Source organism: Ovis canadensis, chromosome 3 (genome assembly GCF_042477335.2).
Source record: "Ovis canadensis isolate MfBH-ARS-UI-01 breed Bighorn chromosome 3, ARS-UI_OviCan_v2, whole genome shotgun sequence".
Lineage (NCBI taxonomy): Eukaryota > Metazoa > Chordata > Mammalia > Artiodactyla > Bovidae > Ovis > Ovis canadensis.
In genome coordinates this window covers 13,341,037-13,366,473 of record NC_091247.1, presented here as the reverse complement: position 1 = coordinate 13,366,473, position 25,437 = coordinate 13,341,037, and the positions used below count along the sequence as shown (strand labels likewise).

The following is a 25,437-nucleotide window of genomic DNA, read 5'->3' as shown; positions in this document are numbered from 1 at the left end:
TGATTGAGGTGGATGGTTAGGTGGGCAGCCAGTCTACTGATGTTCAGTTTTCATATCCAGATATCTTCTCATCTTTCCTTGTTGTTTTTTTTTTTAAATCTGTTCTTCATCTCGTATCAAATCGGTTAGGTTCACATATCAGAAAGATGATCTTTTTGACCTTCTAGCCAGTGATAAGCATGAAGAGTTGAGAGGAGGGACAAAGAGCAGATTACTCTAGATTTTAAAGGGGTCAACCATTTTCTTGATACTGCTTCACATCCCTGTTCCTTTCTCAACTTCTGTCCCAGTACTTTTCTATTTTTCTCTGTTTCCCATCATAGAAGGCAGAACTGCCAAGACACACTGTGACAGGAACTCTCTTGAATGGGGAAACCTGTCTGCTAGCTTCTTAGAGGCTTGAACTCAGCTCTCCTGGCCTCCTCTGGGTCTTTACTGGTGAGGGAGCTATGATGTGCTTATTACAACCTGCTCCCTTTAGAGTGTTTACTCTATGACTTCTCTAGGTACAGAAATCACAGTGGCTAGCAAAACTGAGTGCAGCTACCCTCAAGGGGGCAGGGGACTCCTGAGGAGGCTATTTTCAGCGCTTTTAAAACTTATCATGAAGTCTCCAGGACATACTTTGAAAGTGAAAGTGTTAGTCCCTCAGTCATGTCTGGCTCTTTGGGACCCCATGAGTCTCACACTGTAGCCTGCCAGGCTGCTGTGTCCATGGGATTCTCCAGGCAAGAGTACTGGAGTGGATTCCATTTCCTTCTCATCTATTTCTGCTTTATTGACTATGCCAAAGCCTTTGACTGGATCACAATAAACTGCCGAAAATTCTGAGTGAGATGGGAATACCAGACCACCTGACATGCCTCTTGAGATATCTGTATGCAGGTCAGGAAGCAACAGTTAGAACTGAACATGGAACAACAGACTAGTTCCAAATAGGAAAGGGAGTACATCAAGCCTGTATATTGTCACCCTGCTTATTTAACTTCTATGCAGAGTACATCATGAGAAACGCTGGACTGGAAGAAGCACAAGCTGGAATCAAGATTGCCGGGAGAAATATCAATAACCTCAGATATGCAGATGACACCACCCTTATGGCAGAAAGTGAAGAGGAACTAAAAAGCCTCTTGATGAAAGTGAAAGAGGAGAGTGAAAAAGTTGGCTTAAAGCTCAACATTCAGAAAACGAAGATCATGGCCTCCGGTCCCATCACTTCATGGGAAATAGATGGGGAAACAGTGGAAACAGTATCAGACTTTATTTTGGGGGCTTCAAAATCACTGCAGATGGTGACTGCAGCCATGAAATTAAAAGACACTTACTCCTTGGAAGAAAAGTTATGACCAACCTAGATAGCATATTCAAAAGCAGAGACATTACTTTGCCAACTAAGTTCCATCTAGTCAAGGCTATGGTTTTTCCAGTGGTCATGTATGGATGTGAGAGTTGGACTGTGAAGAAAGCTGAGCACTGAAGAATTGATGCTTTTGAACTGTGGTGTTGGAGAAGACTCTTGAGAGTCCCTTGGACTGCAAGGAGTTCCAACCAGTCCATCCTAAAGGAGATCAGTCCTGGGTGTTCATTGGAAGGACTGATGCTAAAGCTGAAACTCCAATACTTTGTCCACCTCATGTGAAGAGTTGACTCATTGGAAAAGACTCTGATGCTGGGAGGGATTGGGGGCAGGAGGAGAAGGGGACGACAGAGGATGAGATGGTTGGATGGCATCACCGACTCAATGGATGTTAGTTTGAGTGAACTCCGGAAGTTGGTGATGGACAGGGAGGCCTGGTGTGCTGCAGTTCATGGGGTCGCAAAGAGTCGGACATGACTGAGTAACTGAACTGAACTGAACTGACTGAACAGTTAACTGGCATAGCCCAGACCCAGTTCTTCTGAGTGATGAGCCTAAGGACTAAATCTCCTCCCCCTACACTCTCTTAGAAAGGCTCCCCTCCATGCTCTGGAGTCTTTCCCAAGGGAGAGAAGGTTCCTGCAGGATGTGAAGTCAAAGCTATATTTGTGCTCACATGGTAGCAAGTGTCAGTGGCATGGGGGGTTGCAGAAGCCAGAATTTCTATGCCGTTGGGAGAAGCTGACCCAGTGCATTGGCAGCATTAGTGTTGGAGGATGACTAAGCCATTCCAACTTCCCAGCTGGAACTTGGAGCAGGCAGAGAGGAGCCCAGGGAGTCCCTGTGGTCTGGGGCACCCTCTCAGGTGGCTTTAGAAGCTCAGCCCCTTCAGCCCCTGCACAGGCTCCTCCCCAAGGTCTAGTAGGGATTGGAGGCAATTAGTCAACTCTGACTTTTTCCTCAACTGGGAGCTGAGAGACTTCTTGGAATCCTCCTTGAGGCTTGTAAAATGGTCTCTTCCTGCCTATAGCTCTGGAGTTCAAGGACAGACACAGGGCGCTCAGGAGGTTATGGGTTCACAGAGGCTTCCTTCTTACTTTTTTGTTCCTGGTGTTCTCATCAGAAGCTCAAGACTTGGGAAACTGCTTGGATTAGAAGGTGCCTGAACTTACCTAAGGAGTGGCACAGGACAGAGGGAGCTGGGAATTCTAGGTGGGCAAGGTGTGCCTGTGTCTGTAAGTCTGGGTACCATACCACATGGGTCTGTGTGGTATTTCTTTGCTCTTTAATGTGGATATGTGTATGTTTTCTTCATGAGTTGTGTGTGTGTGTGTGTGTGTGGGCTTCCCTGGTGGCTCAGATATTAAAGCATCTGCCTGCAATGTAGGAGACCTGGGTTCGATCCCTGGGTTGGGAAGATCCCCTGGAGAGGGAAATGGCAACCCTCTCCAGTATTCTTGCCTGGAGAATCCCATGGATGGAGGAGCCTGGTGGACTACAGTCCATGGGGTCGCAAAGAGTTGCAAACGACTGAGCGAGTTCACTTTCACTTTTCACTTTTCCCTCGTGGCTCAGTCAGTGAAGAATTCGCCTGCAATGTGGGAGACTTGGGTTTGATTCCTGGGTTGGGAAGATCCCCTGAAGGAGGGCATGACAACCTACTCCAGTATTCTTGCCTGGAGAACCCCCCAAAACAGAGGAGCCTGGCGGGCTGCAGCCCATGGTGTTGCAAAGAGTCGGATATGATTGAGCGACTAAGCACAGCACAGCACAGTATCTATTGGGTAGTTCTTCTTAGTGAATGGAGCCTGAGTGCCTCACTCATTGAGTGCCTTCACCTGATTGGGTGTAGATCAGTGGAGGCTAAAAGTGAAAATCGCTCAGTTGTGTCTGACTCTTTGCGACCCCATTAACTATAGACCGCCAGGCTCCTCTGATCATGGAAATCTACAAGCAAGAGTGCTGGAGTGTGTTGCTGTTTTCTTCTCCAGGGGATCTCCCCTACCCAGGGATCAAATCTGTGTCTCCTGCTTGGCAGCCAGATTCTTATTAGCTGAGACACCAGGGAAACCTTGGAGCATTTCATTTTGCATGATGGTATATGTGTGTGACCATGTATGTTGTTTATTGCCTGACTGCGAAGAGGCCTGTCTGTGCCATGGTGTGCTTCTTATATGATTTCTGTGTGATATGTGTGACCTTGTGTTTTTTTGTTATTTAATATGTGTGTTTGCATGTATGACTCTCTATTCATAGTTAGAGTTTACATCTAATATGTAATTTTTATGAGTTACTGGTTGTTTTATGTTTGTGCTGAGATTATACAAGTGTTTGTGTATAGTTTTATGGATTATTTTGTGTGTACCATCTCACATATTCTTTGTGAATTTATTTTTATTAATCTTTGGATAACTGATCTATAAGCCATAGTTACTGTCCTATAAGTCACAGGTGGTAAGAAATCACAAATCAGTGTTTTAAGTGTGCACATGAATGTGTGTTTCATGTGCAAGTTATAGGGGCTTCTGATTCACCCCATGAGCCAAAATATTCCCTTAACTGTCTTTCAACAGTGGCCATATAACTGCAATGAATGGGGAAGGTTCACGTTTCCAAAACCCGTGGGTAGTTGCCACACGCTAACGGGTATGAGTTCAGGGTCTGCACTGTGTCAGACCAGAGCCTAATCCTCAGTCTGGCCCTTAAATATTTTTATGGTCTTAGGAAGTGATTGCAATTCTCTGAGGTTCAGAATCCTCCCTGGCAAAGAAGAAATAACTGTTCCTCCTTCACAGTGATATTTTGAGGATTAAATGAGGCAATACATACAAATTATTCAGCACCAAGCCTGGCCCATAATTAGTACTCATTAACAAGGAGATATTTTTATTATGTTGCTCCAAACCCCATGGATATGTCACAGAGCTTCCTCTTTCACCATTGTCTGGTAAAAGAAGACAACAGGCCCATCCAAAGGCCCTGTGTCATACTTCAAGATCAGGGTCTGACCTTTTCAGGGCTCATGGCCCACTGCCTCTTTCACAAGGTCCTACTTGAATCAAGGCTGCTGTTTGGTTCCGGTCATTGTGCTTTCTTCTGGTTTCTTGACAAGGACTGACCCAACGTGTGTTGGTGAGCAGCCACACTTCCTCATAAGGATCAAGTCACTGTCTCCTTTGGTGACTGTGAACTAAAAAAACCCAGTACCGCTGATAGAGTTCATGGTCCTGTTATTGAGTCCAGGATCAATAAATCTGCTTGCCACATGACAGGTCAATAAATTGAGAGACAAATTGTTAGGGCAAGAAATAATGACTTTATTTGGAAAGCCAGCAGGCTGAGAAGATGGTGTTCCAAGGAAACATCTTCCCCTAGTTAGAATTCAGGCTTCTTTTATACTGAAAGGGAAGGGGATGTGGTTGGTTGTTGCAAACTTCTTCATGTCTGAATCCTGTGTTTTTGCAGCTGTCCACTTAGGTCAGGTCAAGATGCTCCTGTAAACCTCCAATAAGACAAATGCTATTCTCTGTTCTGCAACTTTTTAATCCCTATATGAATAGAAAAGTATTATACCTTTAAAGATCAGAGCCTTGAGAAGGCCTAGCCTTTATATTTAATGCTATAAACAACTTTATTTTAAAAAATTGTTTATTTAGCCATGCCAGGTCTTCATTATGGCACACGGGATTTTCAATCTTCGTGGGATCTAGTTCCTGACCAGGGATTGAACCCAGGCCTTCTCCATTGGGAACTTGGAGTCTCAGCCACTGGACCACCAGGGAAGTCCCTAGGCAACATTGTTAGCTTGTAGCAAAAACAATAGAATACAAATGTTAAAGTAAATTAAATAGATCCAATATGGAGTCAAATTTGTTCTTCCCTCTTAGTCTCTAATGGGGACTCATTGTCCTGCTCCCCTACTTCAGGGAGAAAGTCAGTCTTGATTCCCTCTTTAGGTCCATGTGGTTAATAATCATTACCTGTAACCTAACTTGCAAAGAAATATTAAACCTGGAATCCACCATGAAAGAGCTGAGTCACCTTAGGTAAGTCATTTATCTCTTTAGCTTCAGTTTTCACATCTATAAGATGAGGACATAACATTTGCCTTATGTAACTAAGCAGTCCCTAAATATATAATTATTGCTTTGAGAGGTTAAAATCCATGTGAAAGTCCTTTGTAAATTGTATAATGTATAAATATGAGTGGTAAATTTTTCTTTGAGTTAGGAACATTTTAGAGAAAGGTAGCTAACATAACATAGCTTCTCTGAAAATTCTAATTAATGAGGATATAATTTCTATGCAGAGTGGTTAAGAGATGGATTCTGGACAGACAGACATATGTTGTGATTCCATCTGTTGCACTTAGTTGTGTGTATCTTTGCACATTTAAGTAATGCACGCTTGAGACTTCCTCAGTGAACCAGTGGTTAAGAATCTGCCTTCTAGTGCGGAGATGCAGGTTCAATCCCAGTTGATGCAGGTTCAATCTTAGTTCCCATATGCTGCCAGGAAACTAAGTCTGCACGCCAACTGCAACAAAGACCCAGAGCAGCCAAAAAATAAAAATAAAAAGCAAAGTAAATGTTACATACTTCTGCTTTCTTATGATTAAAATGTGTTTAATAATACTCATTTGTTAGAGTTATCATGAAGATTTCATTTGAAAGTACATGTAAAACACTTGGAATAGTGCTTGGTACTATTGTTGTTCTTGGTTTGGAGACCACTTTTTTTGTTTTTAATTTATATAGCTGCTCTGGGTCTTAGTTGCAGCATGCAGGACCTTTTAGTTGTGGCCTTGTGGGATTTTTTTCTCTAGTTGTGCCATGTGAACACTTTGATGAGGCATGTGGGGTCAAGTTCCCTGACCAGGGATTGGACTCAGGCCTTCTGCCTTGGTAGAGTGGAGTCTTGGCCACTGGACCACTAGGGAAGTCCCTGGACACTTTTTGATAACAGGGAATTTTAAGTGACTCAAAGCAAGTAGGATGCAGCCAATTATACTGAAAGCCCATGACAAAGCTTTAGTAATTCTCTTTCAGTTTAGGGACTTACACATCCTTTTGATGAGGAAATGACTGATACCTCTGACCTGGTGCCCTTTTCACATTAAAAAAAATATTTATTTATTTTTAATTGAAGAATAATTGTTTTATAGTTTTGCATTGTTCCTACCAAACATTAAGATGAATCAGCCATAGGTATACCTATGTCCCCTCCCACCCTTCTAGGTTGTTACCAAGGCCTAGTTTGAGTTCCCTGAGTCATACAGCAAATTTCCAGTGGCTATCTATTTTACATGTGAAACAGTGTCAGACTTTATTTTGGGGGGCTCCAAAATCACTGCAGATGGTGACTGCAGCCATGAAATTAAAAGAGGCTTATTCCTTGGAAGGAAAGTTATGACCAACCTAGGTAGCATATTCAAAAGCAGAGACATTACTTGGCCGACAAAGGTCTGTCTAGTCAAGGCTATGGTTTTTCCAGTGGTCATGTATGGATGTGAGAGTTGGACTGTGAAGAAAGCTGAGAGCCGAAGAATTGATGCTTTTGAACTGTAGTGTTGGAGAAGACTCTTGAAAGTCCCTTGGACTGCAAGGAGTTCCAACCAGTCCATCCTAAAGGAGATCAGTCCTGGGTGTTCATTGGAAGGACTGATGTTGAAGCTGAAACTCCAATACTTTGGCCACCTCATGCAAAGAGTTGACTCATTGGAAAAGACTCTGATGCTGGGAGGGATTGGGGGCAGGAGGAGATGGCTGGATGGCATCACTGACTTGGTGGACGTGAATCTGAGTGAACTCCGGGAGTTGGTGATGGACAGGGAGGCCTGGCGTGCTGCTATTCATGGGGTCGCAAAGAGTTGGACATGACTGAGCGACTGAACTGAACTGAATATATGTTTCCATGTTACTCTCATCCTACCTCCCACCTTCTCCTTCTCCCCACCCCCAGCCGTGTCCATAATTCTGTTTTCAACATCTATATTTGCATTGTGTTGTGCTGTGTATAGTTGCTCAGTCATGTCCGACGCTTTGTGACCCCATGAACTGTAGCCCATCAGGCTCCTCTGTCTATGGGATTCTCCAGGCAAGAATACTGAAGTGAGTTGCCATGCCCTTCTCCTGCTGCTCTGCAAATAGGTTCATCAGTACCGTATTTCTAGATTTGATATATATGCATTAGTATATGATGATTGTTTTTCTTTCTGACTTACTTCACACTGTATAATAGGCTCTAGATTCATCCACCTCATTAGGGCTGACTCAAATGCATTCCTTTTTAAGGCTGAGTGATATTCCTTTGTATATATGTACCATAGCTTCTTTATCCATTCATCTGTTAATGGACATCTGGGTTGCTTCCATGTCCTAGCTATTGTAAATACAGCTGCAATGAACATTGGGTTACATGTATCTTTTTCAATTTTGGTTTCCTCAGGATATATGTCTTATGGTGGTCTTATTTCTGTTTTTTTTAAGGAATCCCCATGCTGCCTCCACAGTGGCTGTATCAATTTGCATTCACACCAATAGTGTGAGAGGGTTCCCTTTTCTCTACACCCTCTCCGGCATTTATTGTTTGTAGATTTTTCAATGATGGCCATTCTGACCAGTGTGAAGTAATATTTCATTATAGTTTTGATTTGCATTTTTCTAATAGTGAGCGATGTTGAGCATCTTTTCATGTGTTTATTAGCCATCTGTAGTCTTCTTTGGAGAAATGTCTGTTTAGGTCTTTTGCCCATTTTTTGATTGGGTTGTTTTTCTGGTATGGATTTGTATGAGCTGCTTCCATAATTTTGAAATTAATCCTTTGTCAATTGTTTCATTTGCTATTATTTTCTTCCATTCTAAGGGTTGTCTTTTCACCTTGTTTATAGTTTCCTTTGCTGTGAAAAACCTTTAAAGTTTAATTAGGTCCCATTTGTTTACTTTTGTTTTTATTTCCATTCATGCTTTTGATTGTAGTAAACTAGAGGTTTGAACCCTGCTTAATATAAATGTGCAAACTCCCTAAACATGGAGACTTCTCATGTCTTGTTCATTATTATGTGCTTAATATGGGATGAAGCTGTTTTTTGATAAATATTTATTGAATAAAGAATGATATCCTTTGGTTTTTTTTTGGAAAGAGACTTGGTTAATGTGAGGGTCTGATGCATTATGAAAGCCAGAATGGGACAGACTGATTCAGTTCAGTTCAGTTCAGTTTAGTCGCTCAGTTGTGTCCGACTCTTTGCAACCCCATGAATGGCAGCACGCCAGGCCTCCCTGTCCACCACCAACTCTCAGAGTTCACTCAGATTCATGTCCATCGAGTCAGTGATGCCATCCAGCATCTCATCCTCTGTCATCCCCTTCTCCTCCTGCCCCCAATCCCTCCCAGCATCAGAGTCTTTTCCAATGAGTCAACTCTTCACATGAGGTGGCCAAAGCACTGGAGTTTCAGTTTTAGCATCATTCCTTCCAATGAAATCCCAGGGCTGATCTCCTTCAGAATGGACTGGTTGGATCTCCTTGCAGTCCAAGGGACTCTCAAGAGTCTTCTCCAACACCACAGTTCAAAAGCATCAATTCTTTGGCGCTCAGCCTTCTTCACAGTCCAACTCTCACATCCATACATGACCACTGGAAAAACCATAGCCTTGACTAGATGGAACTTAGTTGGCAAAGTAATGTCTCTGCTTTTGAATATGCTATCTAGGTTGGCCCTAACTTTTCTTCCAAGGAGTAAGCGTCTCTTAATTTCATGGCTGCAGTCACCATCTGAGTGATTTTGCGGCTAAGTCTCTTCAGTCGTGTCCGACTCTGTGTGACCCCAGAGACGGCAGCCCACTAGGCTCCCCCGTCCCTGGGATTCTCCAGGCAAGAACACTGGAGTGGGTTGCCATTTGGAGCCCCCCCAAAAAGTCTGACACTGTTTCTACTGTTTCCCCATCTATTTCCCATGAAGTGATGGGACCGGATGCCATGGTCTTCATTTTCTGAATGTTGAGCTTTAGGCCAACTTTTTCACTCTCCACTTTCGTTTTAATCAAGAGGCTTTTTAGTTCCTCTTCACTTTCTGCCATAAGGGTGGTGTCATCACAGACTGATTCATTCACCAACAATTAGGAGAAATAAAAAGAAAGGTAGCAAAAAGTAAGAATTTTCATACTAAAGAGGATATTACAATATTGCAGAATGTTCACTGACATTTCTCACATTCTCCACTTTTCAGCAGAAAATAAGAAGAGAATGAAGAGGGAGAACCAGAGCAGCGTGTCTAAGTTCCTCCTCCTGGGGCTCCCCATCCTGCCAGAACAACAGGGCATAGTCTTTGCCCTGTTCCTGGGCATGTACCTCACAACAGTGCTGGGCAACCTGCTCATCGTCCTGCTCATCAGGCTGGACCCTCGCCTCCACAGCCACCTGGCCTTCCTCAGCCACCTGGCCTTCACTGATGTCTCCTTTTCATCTGTCACCATCCCTAAGATGCTGATGAGCATGCAGACTCAGCAACAATCCATCCCCTACGTGGAGTGCATTTCCCAGATGTATTTGTTCATACTTTTTGGCTGTCTTGACAACTTCCTTCTTGCAGTGATGGCATATGACAGGTATGTAGCCATATGTCAGCCACTTCACTACACCACTGTCATGAGGCAGGAGCTGTGTATCTCATTGGTAGCTGTGTCCTGGTTCTTCTGTTATATCCATGCCCTGTTGCACACCCTCCTCTTGGTCCAACTGTCCTTCTGTGCTGAAAATACCATCCCCAATTCTTCTGTGACCTCCCTGCCCTCCTGAAGATGAGCTGCTCAGACATTTCCATCAATGAGCTGGTCATCTTTACTGAAGGAGGAATGCTGTTCATCTTGCCTCTGAGTAGCATCTTGGGCTCATATGTTCATATAGGGACCATCGTCCTGAGGGTCCCATCCACTAAGAGACTCTTTAAAGCCTTCTCCACTTGTGGCTCTCATCTCTTTGTGGTATCTTTATACTATGGGACACTTTCCAGTGTTTACTTTTTCTCCTCATTATGGGACTCCAGTGACAAATATATAGTTGCTTCAGTCATATATGCAGTAGTTACGCCCATGCTGAACCCCTTTATCTATAGCCTCAGAAACAGAGACATCAAACAAGCCCTACAAATATTTCTCAACAGGGCTAACTTCTTGAAATGACAGTCACTAAATCCTCTTATTGCAGCCGTGAACACAGTGAGATATATCCCCTAAAATTAATGTATGGTTGGCAACTTTGTGTAACTTTAAACAAATATACATTCTGCTGTCATGTTGTAGTGCTGTTAATATGCCAACAAAGTCCAGTTTGTTACTTGGACTCTTAAATATTCTTTATCTTCAATTTTTCCTGCTTGTGCACCATCTCTCATAAAATATGTGGAAAATGTTATACAAAACATTTTTATACGGTGTTGTTGAGGACACACAGACTTAGCATCATGATCTACTCCTGGTGGGCTAATTCTTGTTGGATGCATTGGCTTCAAGCTCATTGTGAACATCTCTTTTCAACTCCATATTCAGTGACAATATGCTGGTGGATTGAAGTCAACCATAATGGGGATAATTACACTATGGAAACTGGCAAATGCTACAAAGCAAGTCTCTCCTACAATAGAGAGCCATTTGTATTCACTTAACAGTACACCACTGCATTTATAATTAAGAGACATTTCTCTTTAGCAATGGCTCCTAACTTAATGTATCATTTACTTCTGATGTTAGTATAGATATACTAGCTTTTTTTTTTTAGTGTTTACATGGTACTTTTCCCATCATTTTAAACTTTGTTATGTTCTTCTATCTGTAAAGTGTCAGTTGTTAACAGTGTGAAGTTGGGGTTTGTTCTTTTATGTAGATTGGTAATCATTTCTGGAGAATTTCTCTCTTAACATCTAATCTAATCTAATCAGAGTGTACTTGAAGTTATATTTTTCATATTTCTATACATTTTCTTCCATTTGTTTGGTTTTTTTTTGCCTGCACTTTATGTGCAGGATGGCATGTAGGATCCTAGTTCCCTAACCAGAGATCATCGAATCTATGCTCCCTACACTGGGGGCATAGAGTCCTAACCAACAGACCACCAAGGAAATCCCTGCATTTCTACATGGCTTCTAGTTGAGATATCTGATTTCATATTTATTGTCTCTTCTCCTTCTCTCTTTTGATTAATTAAATATATTTTATTATTCCGTTTCCCCTCTGCTAACCTATTAATCATATGTCATTATTAATTTATAATTCTTTTCTGTACTTTATGTAGAGACTGTGTCTTGCTTTTTCTTTAAAAAATCTTTTATTGTAGTGTAATGCTTACAACCCCAAAATTTACCATTTTAACCATTTGAGGTACAGTTAGATAGCATTTGGTACATTTATCACTGCTATCTTATCCTAGGGCTTCAAAGGAAACTTTATAGAACATCACACAATTGAGCCCTTCAAAGCTATGAAAAAATAATGACAAAGATATCTATGAATCAATCTGGAAGGATTTCCAAGCTATATTATTTAATGAAAAAAGAAATATGGAAGACAGCATCTATAGCATGCTACTTCTTGTGTAAAAATAAAGGGAAAATAACATATACATGTAACTTTCCACTGAGCAAGAAGAAGCACACAAAGAATAAATCAGAAGCTAATGAAACTGTTTACCTACAGGAGGTGGATGGGTATGGGATAGGAAAAGATGGAGTGATAGTATATGTATTTGTATAGTTTGATGATGTTACCATTCACCTACTAAAAATAAATAGAAGATGATGGAGAATGAAACAAAGTAGAAACAAAAAATACGCCTGTATTTCAAATTAATACCATAATTGGACTGAGGGGGGAATAAAATAATCAAGTAATTCTTAAACACAGAATTTTGTCTATAAACTACTCATAGTAAAGAAAAAATTAAGCAAGGTTTGAGCTGAAGTTAGTCTGTCATTAACAGTGGTTTGAGTTCAAGTGACATTACCTGTATTCAAAGATTTAGCAAATAAATAAACCTATTCTGGAAAAGGAAGTAATTCATCAGTTGCGGAAAGATGCCATGTACATGGGAGAGGGAGAGGCTGGAAAGAACTCTATGGTGTCAAGCTAGAACTGGACATAAATCAACTTGAGCTCGTGGGTTTTAATGTCGAAACAGACTGAAATTTGTCGGTTCCCATCCCACACAGTCAGTGGTATGGGGATCTCAAGGGCTAATACTGCTCTGTCTGGACCTCACTGTGATATATGGGGAGGCAGAGTCCATTGCTGAGTTCAAGGGCATTCACCTCTCCTCGTCCTCATGAGCAGGCAGAGGGGTCGCTAACATGTCAGTGACATTAGGGACATCTTCTCCCAGCACTCCTGTGGCTCAGCCCTTTGGTCTCTGCAAGGATCCATCTCAAGAAAAAGGCGAGAAATTTGCCAGTTGGCTCGGTTGGATGCTTTTCTAACAAGAAGCTTGGGGCTGAGTCCCTGAGGCCTTACTATTAATAAAAATGAATCTTCCTGCTCATTGTTCTAGTTCTTATAGTCAGGCATGGAAGGTGCTAAAGATCCTTAGGTCATGGAGGTATAAGAAATGGGTATATAGGTAGCAACCTGAACCAGCAAGCATCAACATCAATCTGAGAAAGGTGGGGAAGCATCTCTTTTCCTAGATATGTGCATTGATGTGAAGACTAGGAGAGAGAGAAGAGGTATGTTTACATTACTAGTGCAACCATGTGTTCACTGGTTCACACACTGACTAAATGGTGCTACCAGCCACGGGTGGCCATAAAATTAAAATAAAGTTACCTAAAATTAAAAACTTGGTTCTTTACTTGTACTAGCCTTATTTCAAGTCTTTGGTAGTCACATGAGGTTAGTGCTACTGTATTGGACAAAGCAGATGAAGAATATTCCCACCATTGTAGAAAGTCTTATAATGGGCTGATAACAGACCATGGAGAGCTAGAATTCTCCTGCACTGCATGGGTGTGTGCTTGTGTGGGTGTGTGTAAGTTATTTGTGTGTTGCTGCTGCTGCTGCTGCTGCTAAGTCGCTTCAGTCGTGTCCGACTCTGTGTGACCCCGTAGATGGCAGCCCACCAGGCTCCCCCGTCCCTGGGATTCTCCAGGCAAGAACACTGGAGTGGATTGCCATTGCCTTCTCCTATTTGTGTGTTGGGTTTGACTATATGTGATTCAGCGTGTGTAGTGGAGTTTCTCTATGTGTGTGTTTGATTTGTGAGCTGCCTGGATGTAGTCTTAGCATGTTTGTTTAAAACAGATTTTTTGGTGTGATAGTTATACAATACCATACATATTGAAAGTATACAATCTGAGGAGTTTGGACATGTGAAGTCATCACCACAATCAAGTAATTGACATGTCTATCTCCTCTAAAAATTTCCTTGTGTCCTTTTTTTGTGGCAGAAAACTTAACACAGTTTTCATTACCACTTTGTGGCCACAAAGTGGTAATTAAAACTCTTTTAATGAGTTTTTAAGTGCATAATATAGAATTTTTGGCTCTAGGCAATATGCTGTATAGCAGGACTCTAGAACTAATTCATTTTGCATAAATGTGACTTGATATCATTTAAATAACAATGCTACATTTTCCCCTATTTTCCTCTCCAGTGCTTGATAATCTCCATTTATTCTCTGCTTCTATAAATTTCTTAAACTGAAATCATGCAGTAATTTTCCTTGTAATACTGGCTTATTTCACTTAGCATAATGTTTTCCAAGTTTATCCCCATTGTAAAAAATGTCAGAATTTCCTTTTATAAGGGCAAAATAATATTACATTGTATGTCTATGCCATATTTTATTTATCCATTCACCTGTCAAAGGACATTTGGGTTGTTTCCATAACTTAACTATTGTGAATAGTACAGCAATACACATGGGAATGTAGAAATATCTTTGAGATCCTGATTTCTAATCTCTCTGTTATATACTCAGAAGTGGGATGGCTGGATCATATGGTAGTTCTATTTTTAATGTTTTGGGGAAACTCCATACTGTTTTCCATAGCAGCTGTACCACTTACATCTACACCAACAGCGTAGAAGGGTTTTGTTTTCATGGTTTTTAAGTTGTGTAATGACAAAGTATTTCATTTTAAAGGTGTATGTAAGTTGGTCTGAATCCATCAAAGGCTCTACACTTTTGTCTAAGATAGTCTGCTGCTGCTGCTGCTGCTAAGTCGCTTCAATCATGTCTGATTCTGTGCGGTCCCATAGATGGCAGCTGGGTTGCCATTTCCTTCCGCAATCTAAGATAGTCAGAGAGGGTCAAAAGAAGCACTTTGTTACTCTGTGTGTCTGTTTTTGTGTACAGCACCCTCACAATCTAATTCTCCTCTCCTTGAATGAGTGTAGAGCAGAGTGGGCTAAGTGACTTAGAAACATGTGTTTGCATTTGACCTGGGGAGATAGTCTTGCAGCCTGATTCTTCTTCAGGACGTAAACAGGCAGCTCTAAACAAAGTCCTCTTTATGCTAAGTTTGTGGCAGTTCGTCCTGGTGGCTTGAAGATATCAAACTTCTCCAGGGCCCCAAGTTTTCTTCATCGACATTTAATTATTTCCATATTTCCACTTTGGGGGACATGATGGGTTAATTCTGGAATCTTGTCTAGTTAACCCGATGACTGTGAATTCTGATGCAACTTCTTGGTCCTACAGCATCTGTAATGTCTTGGCTCTCTGGCCACACATTGAGCAAATTCTCATGTCACTCACTTTGGTTGTATGCTCAGAGCTCACTCAAGCATTTAAAAACATTGGAGATGGAAGGGAAGAGAGAGACAGTGGTACATATGAAGGCAATTATGTGTGAGTACAGTTTTCATTCCTAAGAAAGGCAATGCCAAATAATGCTCAAACTACCTCACAATTGCACTCATCTCACATGCTAGTAAAGTAATGCTCAAAATTCTCCAAGTCAGACTTCAGCAATACGTGAACCGTGAACTCCCTGATGTTCAAGCTGGTTTTAGAAAAGGCAGAAGAATCAGAGATCAAATTGCCAACATCCACTGGATCATGGAAAAAGCAAGAGAGTTACAGAAAAACATCTATTTCTGCTTTATTGACTATGCCAAAGCCTTTGACTGTGTGGGTCACAATAAACTGTGGAAAATTCTGAAAGAGATGGGAATACCAGACCACCTAACCTGCCTCTTGAGGAATCTGTGTGCAGGTCGGGAAGCAACAGTTAGAACTGGGCATGGAACAACAGACTGGTTCCAAATAGGAAAAGGAGTACATCAAGGCTGTATATTGTCACCCTGCTTATTTAACTTATATGCAGAGTACATCATGAGAAATGCTGGACTGGAAGAAACACAAGCTGGAATCACGATTGCTGGGAGAAATATCAATAACCTCAGATATGCAGATGACACCACCCTTATGGCAGAAAGTGAAGAGGAGCTAGACAGCCTCTTGATGAAAGTGAAAGAGGAGAGTGAAAAAATTGACTTAAAGCTCAACATTCAGAAAACGAAGATCATGGCATCTGGTCCCATCACTTCATGGGAAATAGATGGGGAAACAGTGGAAACACTGTCAGGCTTTATTTTTGGGGGCTCCAAAATCACTGTAGATGGTGACTGCAGCCATGAAATTAAAAGATGCTTACTCCTTGGAAGAAAAGTTATGACCAACCTAGATAGCATATTCAAACGCAGAGACATTACTTTGCTGACTAAGGTTCGTCTAGTCAAGGCTATGGTTTTTCCTGTGGTCATATATGGATGTGAGAGTTGGACTGTGAAGAAGGCTGAGCACCAAAGAATTGATGTGTTTGAACTGTGGTGTTGGAGAAGACTCTTGAGGGTCCCTTGGACTGCAAGGAGATCCAACCAGTCCATTCTGAAGGAGATCAACCCTGGGATTTCTTTGGAAGGAATGATGCTAAAGCTGAAGCTCCAGTACTTTGGCCACCTCATGCCAAGAGTTGAGTCATTGGAAAAGACTCTGATGCTGGGAGGGATTGGGGGCAGGAGGAGAAGGGGACGACAGAGGATGAGATGGCTGGATGGCATCACTGACTTGATGGATGTGAGTCTGAGTGAACTCCGGGAGATGGTGATAGACAGGGAGGCCTGGCGTGATGCGATTCATGGGGTTGCAGAGAGTTGGACACGACTGAGTGACTGAACTGAACTGATGCTCATTTGCTCAGTCATTCAGTCATGTCCAACTCTTTGTGACCCCATGGACTGTAGCCCCTCAGACTCCTCTGTCCATGGGATTCTCCAGGCAAGAATACTGGAGTAGGTTGCCCTTTCATCCTCCAGAGGATCTTCCTGACCCAGGGATCAAACTGGCATCTCCTCTGTCTCTTGCATTGACAGGCAGATTTATGAAGGCAGTTATTAGCGTATACTGGAAAATTTATTAAAATTGCAGTGAGTCAAGTGCTGTGGATGCGTTCATCTTCAGGAACCATGGTTCTTTCTTGATGGCCTCCTCATATCTTTGTTATCATTAGTTCCTGACCTGGGATCTTGGTTATTCATCCTGCCTAAATAAGTAATTGATTTATTTAGTTTTGGAGTCACTCTCCTTTGATTGCTTCTCTTTAGTCAATGCTTTAATATCTCTTGTGGCATTTTTTTGAACATAGACATTTTTTATTGCGGTAAATATATATATAACATAAAAATTACTGTTTCAATGGTTTTTGAGTGTACAGTTCAATGACATTAAGTACATTCACCTTATTATACAATCATCACCACCATCCACCTCTAGAACTTTTTTAACTTTCTAAACTGAATCTGTTTCCACTGAATAATAATTCCTCAGTTTTCTCTCCCAGACAAGTCCCTGGCAACCACCAACCACCATTCTACTTTTTGTCTCTATGAATATGACTATTCTAAGGTCTCATATAAGTGGAATCATATAGAATTTACACTTTTGTGACTGGCTGATTTTACTTAGCATAACATTGTCAACGTCTTGTTGTAACATGTGTTAGGATTTCTTTCCTTTTTAAGGCTGAATAATATTCCATTGTACGTAAAGGCCACTTTTTTTAATCCATTCATTTGGAAATGAACACAGATTGTTTCCATCTTTCAGCTACTGTGAGTAATGCTGATTTATGCATAGGTGTACTAATATCTCTTTGGCCTATGCTTTCAATTATTTTGGATATATTATTAGAAGTGAAGTTTCTGGATCATATTCTGTGTTTTAAGTTTCTGAGGAACTGCTATAATATGTGAGTGTATGTGTGGGGGTGGGGTATGGGTTTGTGTACAGGACAGACACAAATACATAAACAGCAGTCTGGCTATAAAGTCATGGAAGAGACTGTGTCTTATTTATTATTCTCCTAATGTCTCTCATGGTGTTTCCACTATGTTAAAAAAATGAACTCTCCTGATTTCCATTGAAGAGTTTGATTGATGTTTGCTTTATTGATGTTTGATTGATGTCTCCAAGTGAATGTGTCAATGTTCAGATAGATTCCATTTTCATTGTTCTCCCCAGACTGGATGAGCCTCAATGTGTGAGCAAAATACGGTGAGATTTGTCTGTATATTGACACAGCCACTGGGAGAAATTGGTAATGTATGGTAATTGCTATGCTCAGTATGTCTAAGTTCCTGACATTTCCCATTTCTGTTCATCCCAAGCAGAGATAAGAAGAGCATGAGGCCTGAGAATCAGAGCCACGTGTCCAAGTTCCTCCTCCTGGGGCTCCCCATCCGGCCAGAGCAGCAGGGCATGTTCTCCGCCTCGTTCCTGGGCATGTACCTGACCACAGTGCTGGGAAACCTGCTCATCCTCCTGCTCATCAGGTTGAACCCTTGCCTCCACATCCCCATGTACTTCTTCCTCAGCCACTTGGCCCTCACTGATGTCTCATTTTCATTTGTCACCATCCCTAAGATGGTGATAAACATGCAAACCCAGGATCAATCCATCCCCTATGCAGGGTGCATAGCACAGATGTATTTTTTCTTACTTTTTGGCTGCATTGATGACCTTCTTCTTGTAGTGATGGCTTATGACAGGTACGTGGCCATCAGTCATCCTCTCCACTATACCACCATCATGAGGGAGGGGCTGTGCATGTTTCTGCTGGCTGGATCCTGGCTCCTCTCTTGTGTCAGTGCCCTGTCCCACACCATCCTCCTGGCTCAGCTGTCCTTCTATGCAGACAACATCATCCCACATTTCTTCTGTGACCTTGCTGCCCTGCTCAAGCTCTCCTGCTCAGACACCTCTCTCAATGAGCTGGTCATATTCACTGCAGGGACTGCAGTTGTCATTCTTCCACTGAGTGGCATCCTGGTCTCTTATGGTCTCACTGGGGCCTCCATCCTGAGGGTCCCTTCTACCAAGGGGCTCTGCAAAGCCCTGTCCTCCTGTGGCTCCCACCTCTCTGTGGTGTCTCTATTCTGTGGAACCACTATGGCACTGTACTTTTCCACCTCATCAGGCAAGTCCAATGACACAGACATGATTGCCTCACTGATGTACACAGCGGTGACCCCCATGCTGAACCCCTTCATCTACAGCCTGAGGAACAGAGACATGGAATTGGCTCTGGGAATTCTTTTCAGAAGCAATAATCTTTTCATCCAGTGAGAATCACCTAAGCATGTTCTTTTTTTTTTTTTTACCCACTGACCTTGTCAGACATATCCTCTTGAAAAGTTGTGTGTTGACCACACATGTCTCTAGCATCTCCCCAATTGCCCTTTAAGTGGTCACAATGTTATTGGATGAATTCCTTTCACATTAGTCATATCTATTGCCCATTTATTCTTCCATAATCCTCAATATGGCATTGCCTACAACACACATGCAACTCGTGGTCTTCAAAGCCCCCAGCTCCTTATTAGTCAGATATGTGACTTATTGTTCTGAATATGCTGCACTATTGTTTTATCTTCCTGAAAAAAGACTTCAGATAACAACACACACCAACCATCACTCTCAAAAGGAAAACATGATGCTGACATTTTATACTTCTGTTTTAACGATGAAACCAGGTTTGTTTTAGGCTAAGATTAGACGCATGAAACACAATTCTATTTTGGACCAAGCTATACATTTTCGTATCCTGAGTTTCTGATCTCGAGGTGGTAGAAGGTCAGGTGCCGGGAGCCAGTGTGAGGAATCCCGCCCGTGACAAGGTCATGAGGAAGGAAGCTGACATACGCAAGGCGTGCTCAGACTTCAGGGACCCCTCTGGAAATTCCTAAGCATGTACCCCAACAAAAATCTGCCGGCTTTTGTGCTCTGCTTTTCCACTCTTCTGACATTTTCTGGAAAAAGTCAATTCAGGGCTTTAGTCTTCTGCGTTTGAAAGAGTGTTTCAATCCAAAAAACCCTCTGATGGCTTTCTAGCCTGCCTGCAGCACTCGTACAGCTGCGCGTGTGGTTGTTTGAGGCCTCCTGACCGCAGGAGGCACAGGAAGCTTAAAACATCCTAGGAATGTAGGAGCTTCCGAGGAGTCAAAATCTTTAGAATAGGACTGATTAAAGGTTTCATTTGTAGAGTCAATATTTGCTGCCAAATTTTCACATCCTTTAGTTGTAGATATAGTTAGAAAAACAAGTAGTAGACCTTGTGTTAGCAACATTAGATCTTTGAGTTAAGTACCTTCTTTGTTATATCCCACTGCACCTTTGTTCTATAGAGATGTAACTTTAATGTTAATGCTTTAAGGAGATGTAGATTAAAGAAAAACACTTCAGGGGAAACAAGATTAACATTCATTAAGGAAGAGAGCCAAAAAGTGTTAACAAGCCTCTTGGCCAGAAGATAATGTAAATCACCTGAGACCTTTTGTATACCAAATGATGTATAGAAAGAGCCTGAGCTGCGAACGCTACATAATCTTGTGTTACCCATTGATCTCTGTGTTTTATCAAAAGTATAAAAGGCCTTCTGAACAATAAAAGACGGGGGCCAGCTTCTGGGGCCGGGGGCCAGCTTCTTGGACCAGCTTCTCTAACTAGTCTCCCGGCCTGGTTTCTTGGGGCTCTGGCTCCCCCCGTGTCTCTCTCTCTCTCTTTCTTCTTCTCTCCCTTTCCCTCTCTCTGCTCTTTACTTTAACTTCAGGCTGAATCTCCACCTGGAGCGCGGAGGCTCGCCAGGTCTACTTACTTGCCCCGGCTGTTAAGACCCGCGAGAAAGGGAGATTAAGGCGAGGCACCCTTAGATATTCAAGCGGGCGCCAGTGGCCCAACGTAGATGGTGCAAATTCCTTGTCTGGAATTTTATTGGTCTTCCGCGTAAACCAAGCTATTCAGCCCTCTTCCTCCACTTAATCTTCCTACTAGCTATAGTTTCTTAATCTAATCTTACATTAATAAATAAACAAGTCTTTCCACGCCGACGCCGTCCACCCTTCGAATTCCCTGGATCCACCGGGGCTGGACCCCGGCAGTCAGGATTCTCAGATATGTTATAGCACTTTACTTTTCTATGGGGAACATTTGGAGTCTCAAGTAGAACCAGTTTAAGTTTTGTGCAATATTCTTTTCCTAGGTTAAAGAACAGTCCTTAGTAATAGATGATGTAACTTTTCTTTATAATCTGCAGTTTCTATCTGTTGAAATAAATGAGATATAAACCAACTTCATATTTCTTCTTTCTTGTCTAGTGTTTTCTGGAGCTACAAATATTAAGTTTCTCACGTTCAGTTTTAGTAAAGTCCAGAATGCGATGGTTTGCTTAAACGGAAGTAAACTTTAATTTTACTGTGGTTCTGACAATAGGGAACCACAGAGTAGTCAATCAAAATGCCAAATTTCCCCATTCTAGGAAGACTATAATTTTTCCCTCTAAATTGGATTTTGTGTTGAGAACAGCCTTCAGCTATCTGATCAATTTTAGTCTGGGAAAATGAGTGTTGTCTTTTTCCCAAACAGAGGTCTAACTTCTAATAGGGAAAAATTAAATGCATAAATTTACAATTTTTGCACACAAAAATATTTACTGCATGGCACTATATACCAGGCAATTTTCTACTTTCTGGGAATACAGGTTAAAAAAATTGATCCCCTTTTAGACTTTTTATTACAGCACTCCTGATTCTGCTCATCACACTCCTTTTTTTTTTTTCATAGCAGTTTTGAACTAACACACCATAAGCTTTACTTATTTTTTAATTGTTATTTTTAATTGCTTCTTTACTGGAATGTGAGCTCTATGGAAGGTGGTTTTTGCATCTGAAATAAATCCTAAGTTTTGCTTGTAGGCAAAGGCTTCTGTGAATAATGGAGGCATAAAAAGGGAGGGCAAACATGCTGGGGATGGGATTCATAATTTAACATTGTATGGTCCAGGAGGTAGAGCTTCTTGGAAAGATAACAAGCAAACAAGACATTAGTGAGGACAGGTAAGCCAGCCATGGGGGTATCTGGGTAAAAGTATTCCAAGCATGGACATCAGCACCTAGAAATACTCTGAGGTGAGAGGGTGCCTGGCCTGTTCCAGGGACATTAAGGGACCTGTACAGCTGGACATGGCTGAGCTGGGTAGAGATGGTAGGCAATGAGCTTAGAGATATCAGAGGGTCAGATTTGTAGGGCACTTAAGGTTATAGCAAGTGTATTAGTCAAGGTTCACTAGGGAAATAGAACAAATGGTGTGTGTGTGTGTGTGTGTGTGTGTGTGTGTGTGTGTGTAGAAAGAGTGTTATTGGAATTGGTTCATGTAATTGTAGACACTAGCAAGTCCAAAGTTTGCAGGGTCGGTTGGCAGCCTGGAAACTCATGGAAAAGTTATAGTTTGAGTCTGAAAGTAGTCTGAGAATAGACTTGCCTCTTTTTTCAGCGGGGGGAGGGGGGGCGCGGTGTCAGTTTTTCTCTTAAGGCCATCAGCTGACTGGATGAGACCCACCTGCATTACGGAGGACAATCTGCTTTATCAGTGTCCGAGAATTGAAATGTTAATTTCATCCAAAAAAAATAGCTTCATGGAAACATCTAGAGTTGTATTTGACCAAATATCTGGGTCCTGCAGCCTAGCCAAGTTGACACATAAAATTAACTATTATAGTGGACTTTCTGGTTTCAGTCTGAGGATTTGGGAGCCCTTATAAAAAGGGATTCGATAGAGAAATAATAGGACCACACCTGTTTTTTTTATTGTTTCTTTAAAAACACCAATTGGGGGGGGGTGTAAGTGATATACAATAAACTTTGTATGTCTAATGTACACTATTTGAGTAATTTTGACATTTGTGTGCACCCATAAAACTATCACTGCAGACCGTGAAGATCATGAGTTCTCCTGGCACCTACCCTACTTTTCTCTCTGCTCGTCTCACCTGTCCTCAGGGGAAACACTGATCTGTTTCTGTCACATGGATTCATTTGCATCTTCTGGGCTTCCCTGATAGCTCTATTGGTAGAGAATCTGCCTGCAATGCAGGAGACCCTGGTTCAATTCCTGGGTTGGGAAGATCTGCTGCAGAAGGGATAGACTACCCATTCCAATATTCTTGGGCTTCCTTTGTGGCTAAGCTGGTAAAGAATCAGCCTGCAATGCCTGAGACCTGGATTCGATCCCTGGCTTGGGAAGATCCCCTGGAGAAGGAAAAGGCTATCCACTCCAGTATTCTGGCCTGGAGAATTCCATGAACGGTATAGTCCATGGGGTCACAAACAGTAGGACATGACTGACTTAAAGAAAAAAGAAAGGGAGAAAAAGAAATTAATTTAAGTGGAATCATACAGTCTATATTCTTTTCTTGCTGCCTTCTTTCACTCAGTGTAAGCATTTTGAGATTCATTCATGTGGTACTGTATATCAACAGTTTATTTACAAAAATTGGTAATAGTATTCCATTGCATGGATATACCACAGCTTTTTTGATGGATATATGGGCTATCTCCAGTTTTGGCTATTAAATAAAGTTGTTATGAACATTCTTGTATAAATCTATGTATAGATGTATACATTCTTTTTCTCTGGACAAATACCTAGTCCCACGGTAGGTACAGTAACCTCAAGTTGCAAACTTCCAAAGAGGCAAATGTGTCCCTTTATGTAAGTTGTTATATTATAGTATTGTCCTTTTCAAGGTACTGTTCTATAAGATTAAAAATGTTTTCTTTACTTTTTTGTGTTTGTTTGTCTTTTATGTATTATTTGTGTGAAAACTATTATAAACCTATTACAGTACTGTATTCTATAGCTGATTGTGTTAGTTGGGTACCTATGCTAACTCTGTTGGACTTGTGAGCAAATTGAACTAACAAATGCACTCTCAGAAGAGAACTTGTTCATATGTAAGGAACTTACTGTATATTTTAACTTTTTTCCCCACTTCACTACTTTTATTTTTTTAATTTTTATTGGAGTATAGTTGACTTACAATGCTATGTTAGTTCCTGCTCTATAACAGTGAATCAGTTATATGTATATCATAAAGCAGTTATATATCCACTGCTTTAGAGTCTTTTCCCATATAGGTCATTATGGAGTATTGAGTAGAGTTCTATGTGCTATGCAGTAGGTGCTTATTAGTTATCTATTTTGGTATATGTTTAGCTTTTAAAGAAAATTTCAAACTGTTTCATACTTTCACGAGCAGTGTATGAGAGTTACAATTCTGTCATACCTTCAGTGACACTTGATAGCAATGGTCCTTTCCATTTAGCCATTTCCATTTTAGCCATTCTAATAAGTGTGCAATGGTGTAAACAAGTTTATAGATCTGGAGTCACTTGATTGGAGGGATATCTGGGTTTCTGTGAAAAATAACCCTGTAACACTGGGTCTTTTCTGAACTTCATCATTCTCCCTAACTCTGTGCCTGATTTTTATCAGGCACTTTTGACCATTTATCTCCTATTCATTTTGCATTAATAATTTTTTTTCTGCACCACTCCTACTTGGGTGTGTATTTCACAAAAGGGATATCTGTTGATATTATTCATTGTTATGTCTCCAGAGCATGCGTTGGTGTTTACTCTTATGAGAGCCCTAATGAACTGTGGTGTTGGAGAAGACTCTTGAGAGTCCCTTGGACTGCAAGGAGATCCAACCAGTCCATTCTGAAGGAGATCATCCCTGGGATTTCTTTGGAAGGAATGATGCTAAAGCTGAAACTCCAGTACTTTGGCCACCTCATGTGAAGAGTTGACTCATTAGATAAGACTGATGCTGGGAGGGATTGGGGGCAGGAGGAAAAGGGGATGACAGAGGATGAGATGGTTGGATGGCATCACGGACTCGATGGACGTGAGTCTGAGTGAACTCCGGGAGTTGGTGATGGACAGGGAGGCCTGCTGTGCTGCAGTTCATGGGGTCGCAAAGAGTCAGACACAACTGAGAGACTGGACTGAACTGAACTGAACTGAAAAACGACCTAGTATGCATGAACTCGGTGATAAAGACATTGACAATAAACCTTAATATTTGTCAAGCTTTCAATAAAACTCATTTATGCATCCTTCAAATTGACATGAAGAGAACGATTATTACTTCTAGTTTGAAGGAACTGAATCTGAGCTCTCTGATAACTTGCTCAGTCTTGCTCTCTTACTAGGGGAAGAGCCCTGAGTCTTTTTCAAAGTTGTAGATTCATTTCCCCTACTCCTGAGCAAGGCACAGACCATACCCTAGAGAACCTCATGGAAGAGTGAGAAGACCTGTACATTTTAAGGGACTTTGTGTTCCAACGGAGGCCTGTGTAGATGTTAGGAAGCCTGCAGAAAGAAGCTTGCTGAGATCATAAGGACTGTGTGTACCATACATTAGCAGAGAGAAGCTGAACTCACGATGCAGAGGCCACAGGGAATGGGGGAACCTCTGCCTCCCAGCTGAGACTTGTCCAGAAGCCCAAGGTACCACTGACTTTAGGGACAATTTCTCCTGTGGCTCCAGGTAGAGCTCAGCCCCTCTGCACTCCAAGTATACTCCCTCCTGAGGGGCCAGGAGAAAGCTGGGCAATTAGCCCCCAGTTGACTGCTTCTCTAGTCAAGGATTGGTGGCTGTTTCCCTCTGGGGTTTCTTTTTGATGAGTCAAAAGAGACCTTCTTGCTTTTATAGACTCTCATGTCTGTAAAGGTCCTCAGGCCACCAAGGT

At 41.7% G+C, this 25,437-nt stretch overlaps 1 protein-coding gene and 1 pseudogene across 1 annotated transcript; both read left to right on the top strand.

The window, feature by feature from the left end:
* Positions 1-9,603: 9,603 nt before the first annotated feature.
* Positions 9,604-10,538, top strand: LOC138438052 (olfactory receptor 1J4-like; annotated as a pseudogene).
* A 7,493-nt stretch (positions 10,539-18,031) lies between these two features.
* On the top strand, positions 18,032-18,973 carry LOC138438051 (olfactory receptor 1J4-like). Its single transcript, XM_069586294.1, has one exon. The coding sequence runs from the start codon at positions 18,032-18,034 to the stop codon at positions 18,971-18,973; it is 942 nt and encodes a 313-aa protein (XP_069442395.1).
* The last annotated feature ends 6,464 nt before the right edge of the window (positions 18,974-25,437 follow it).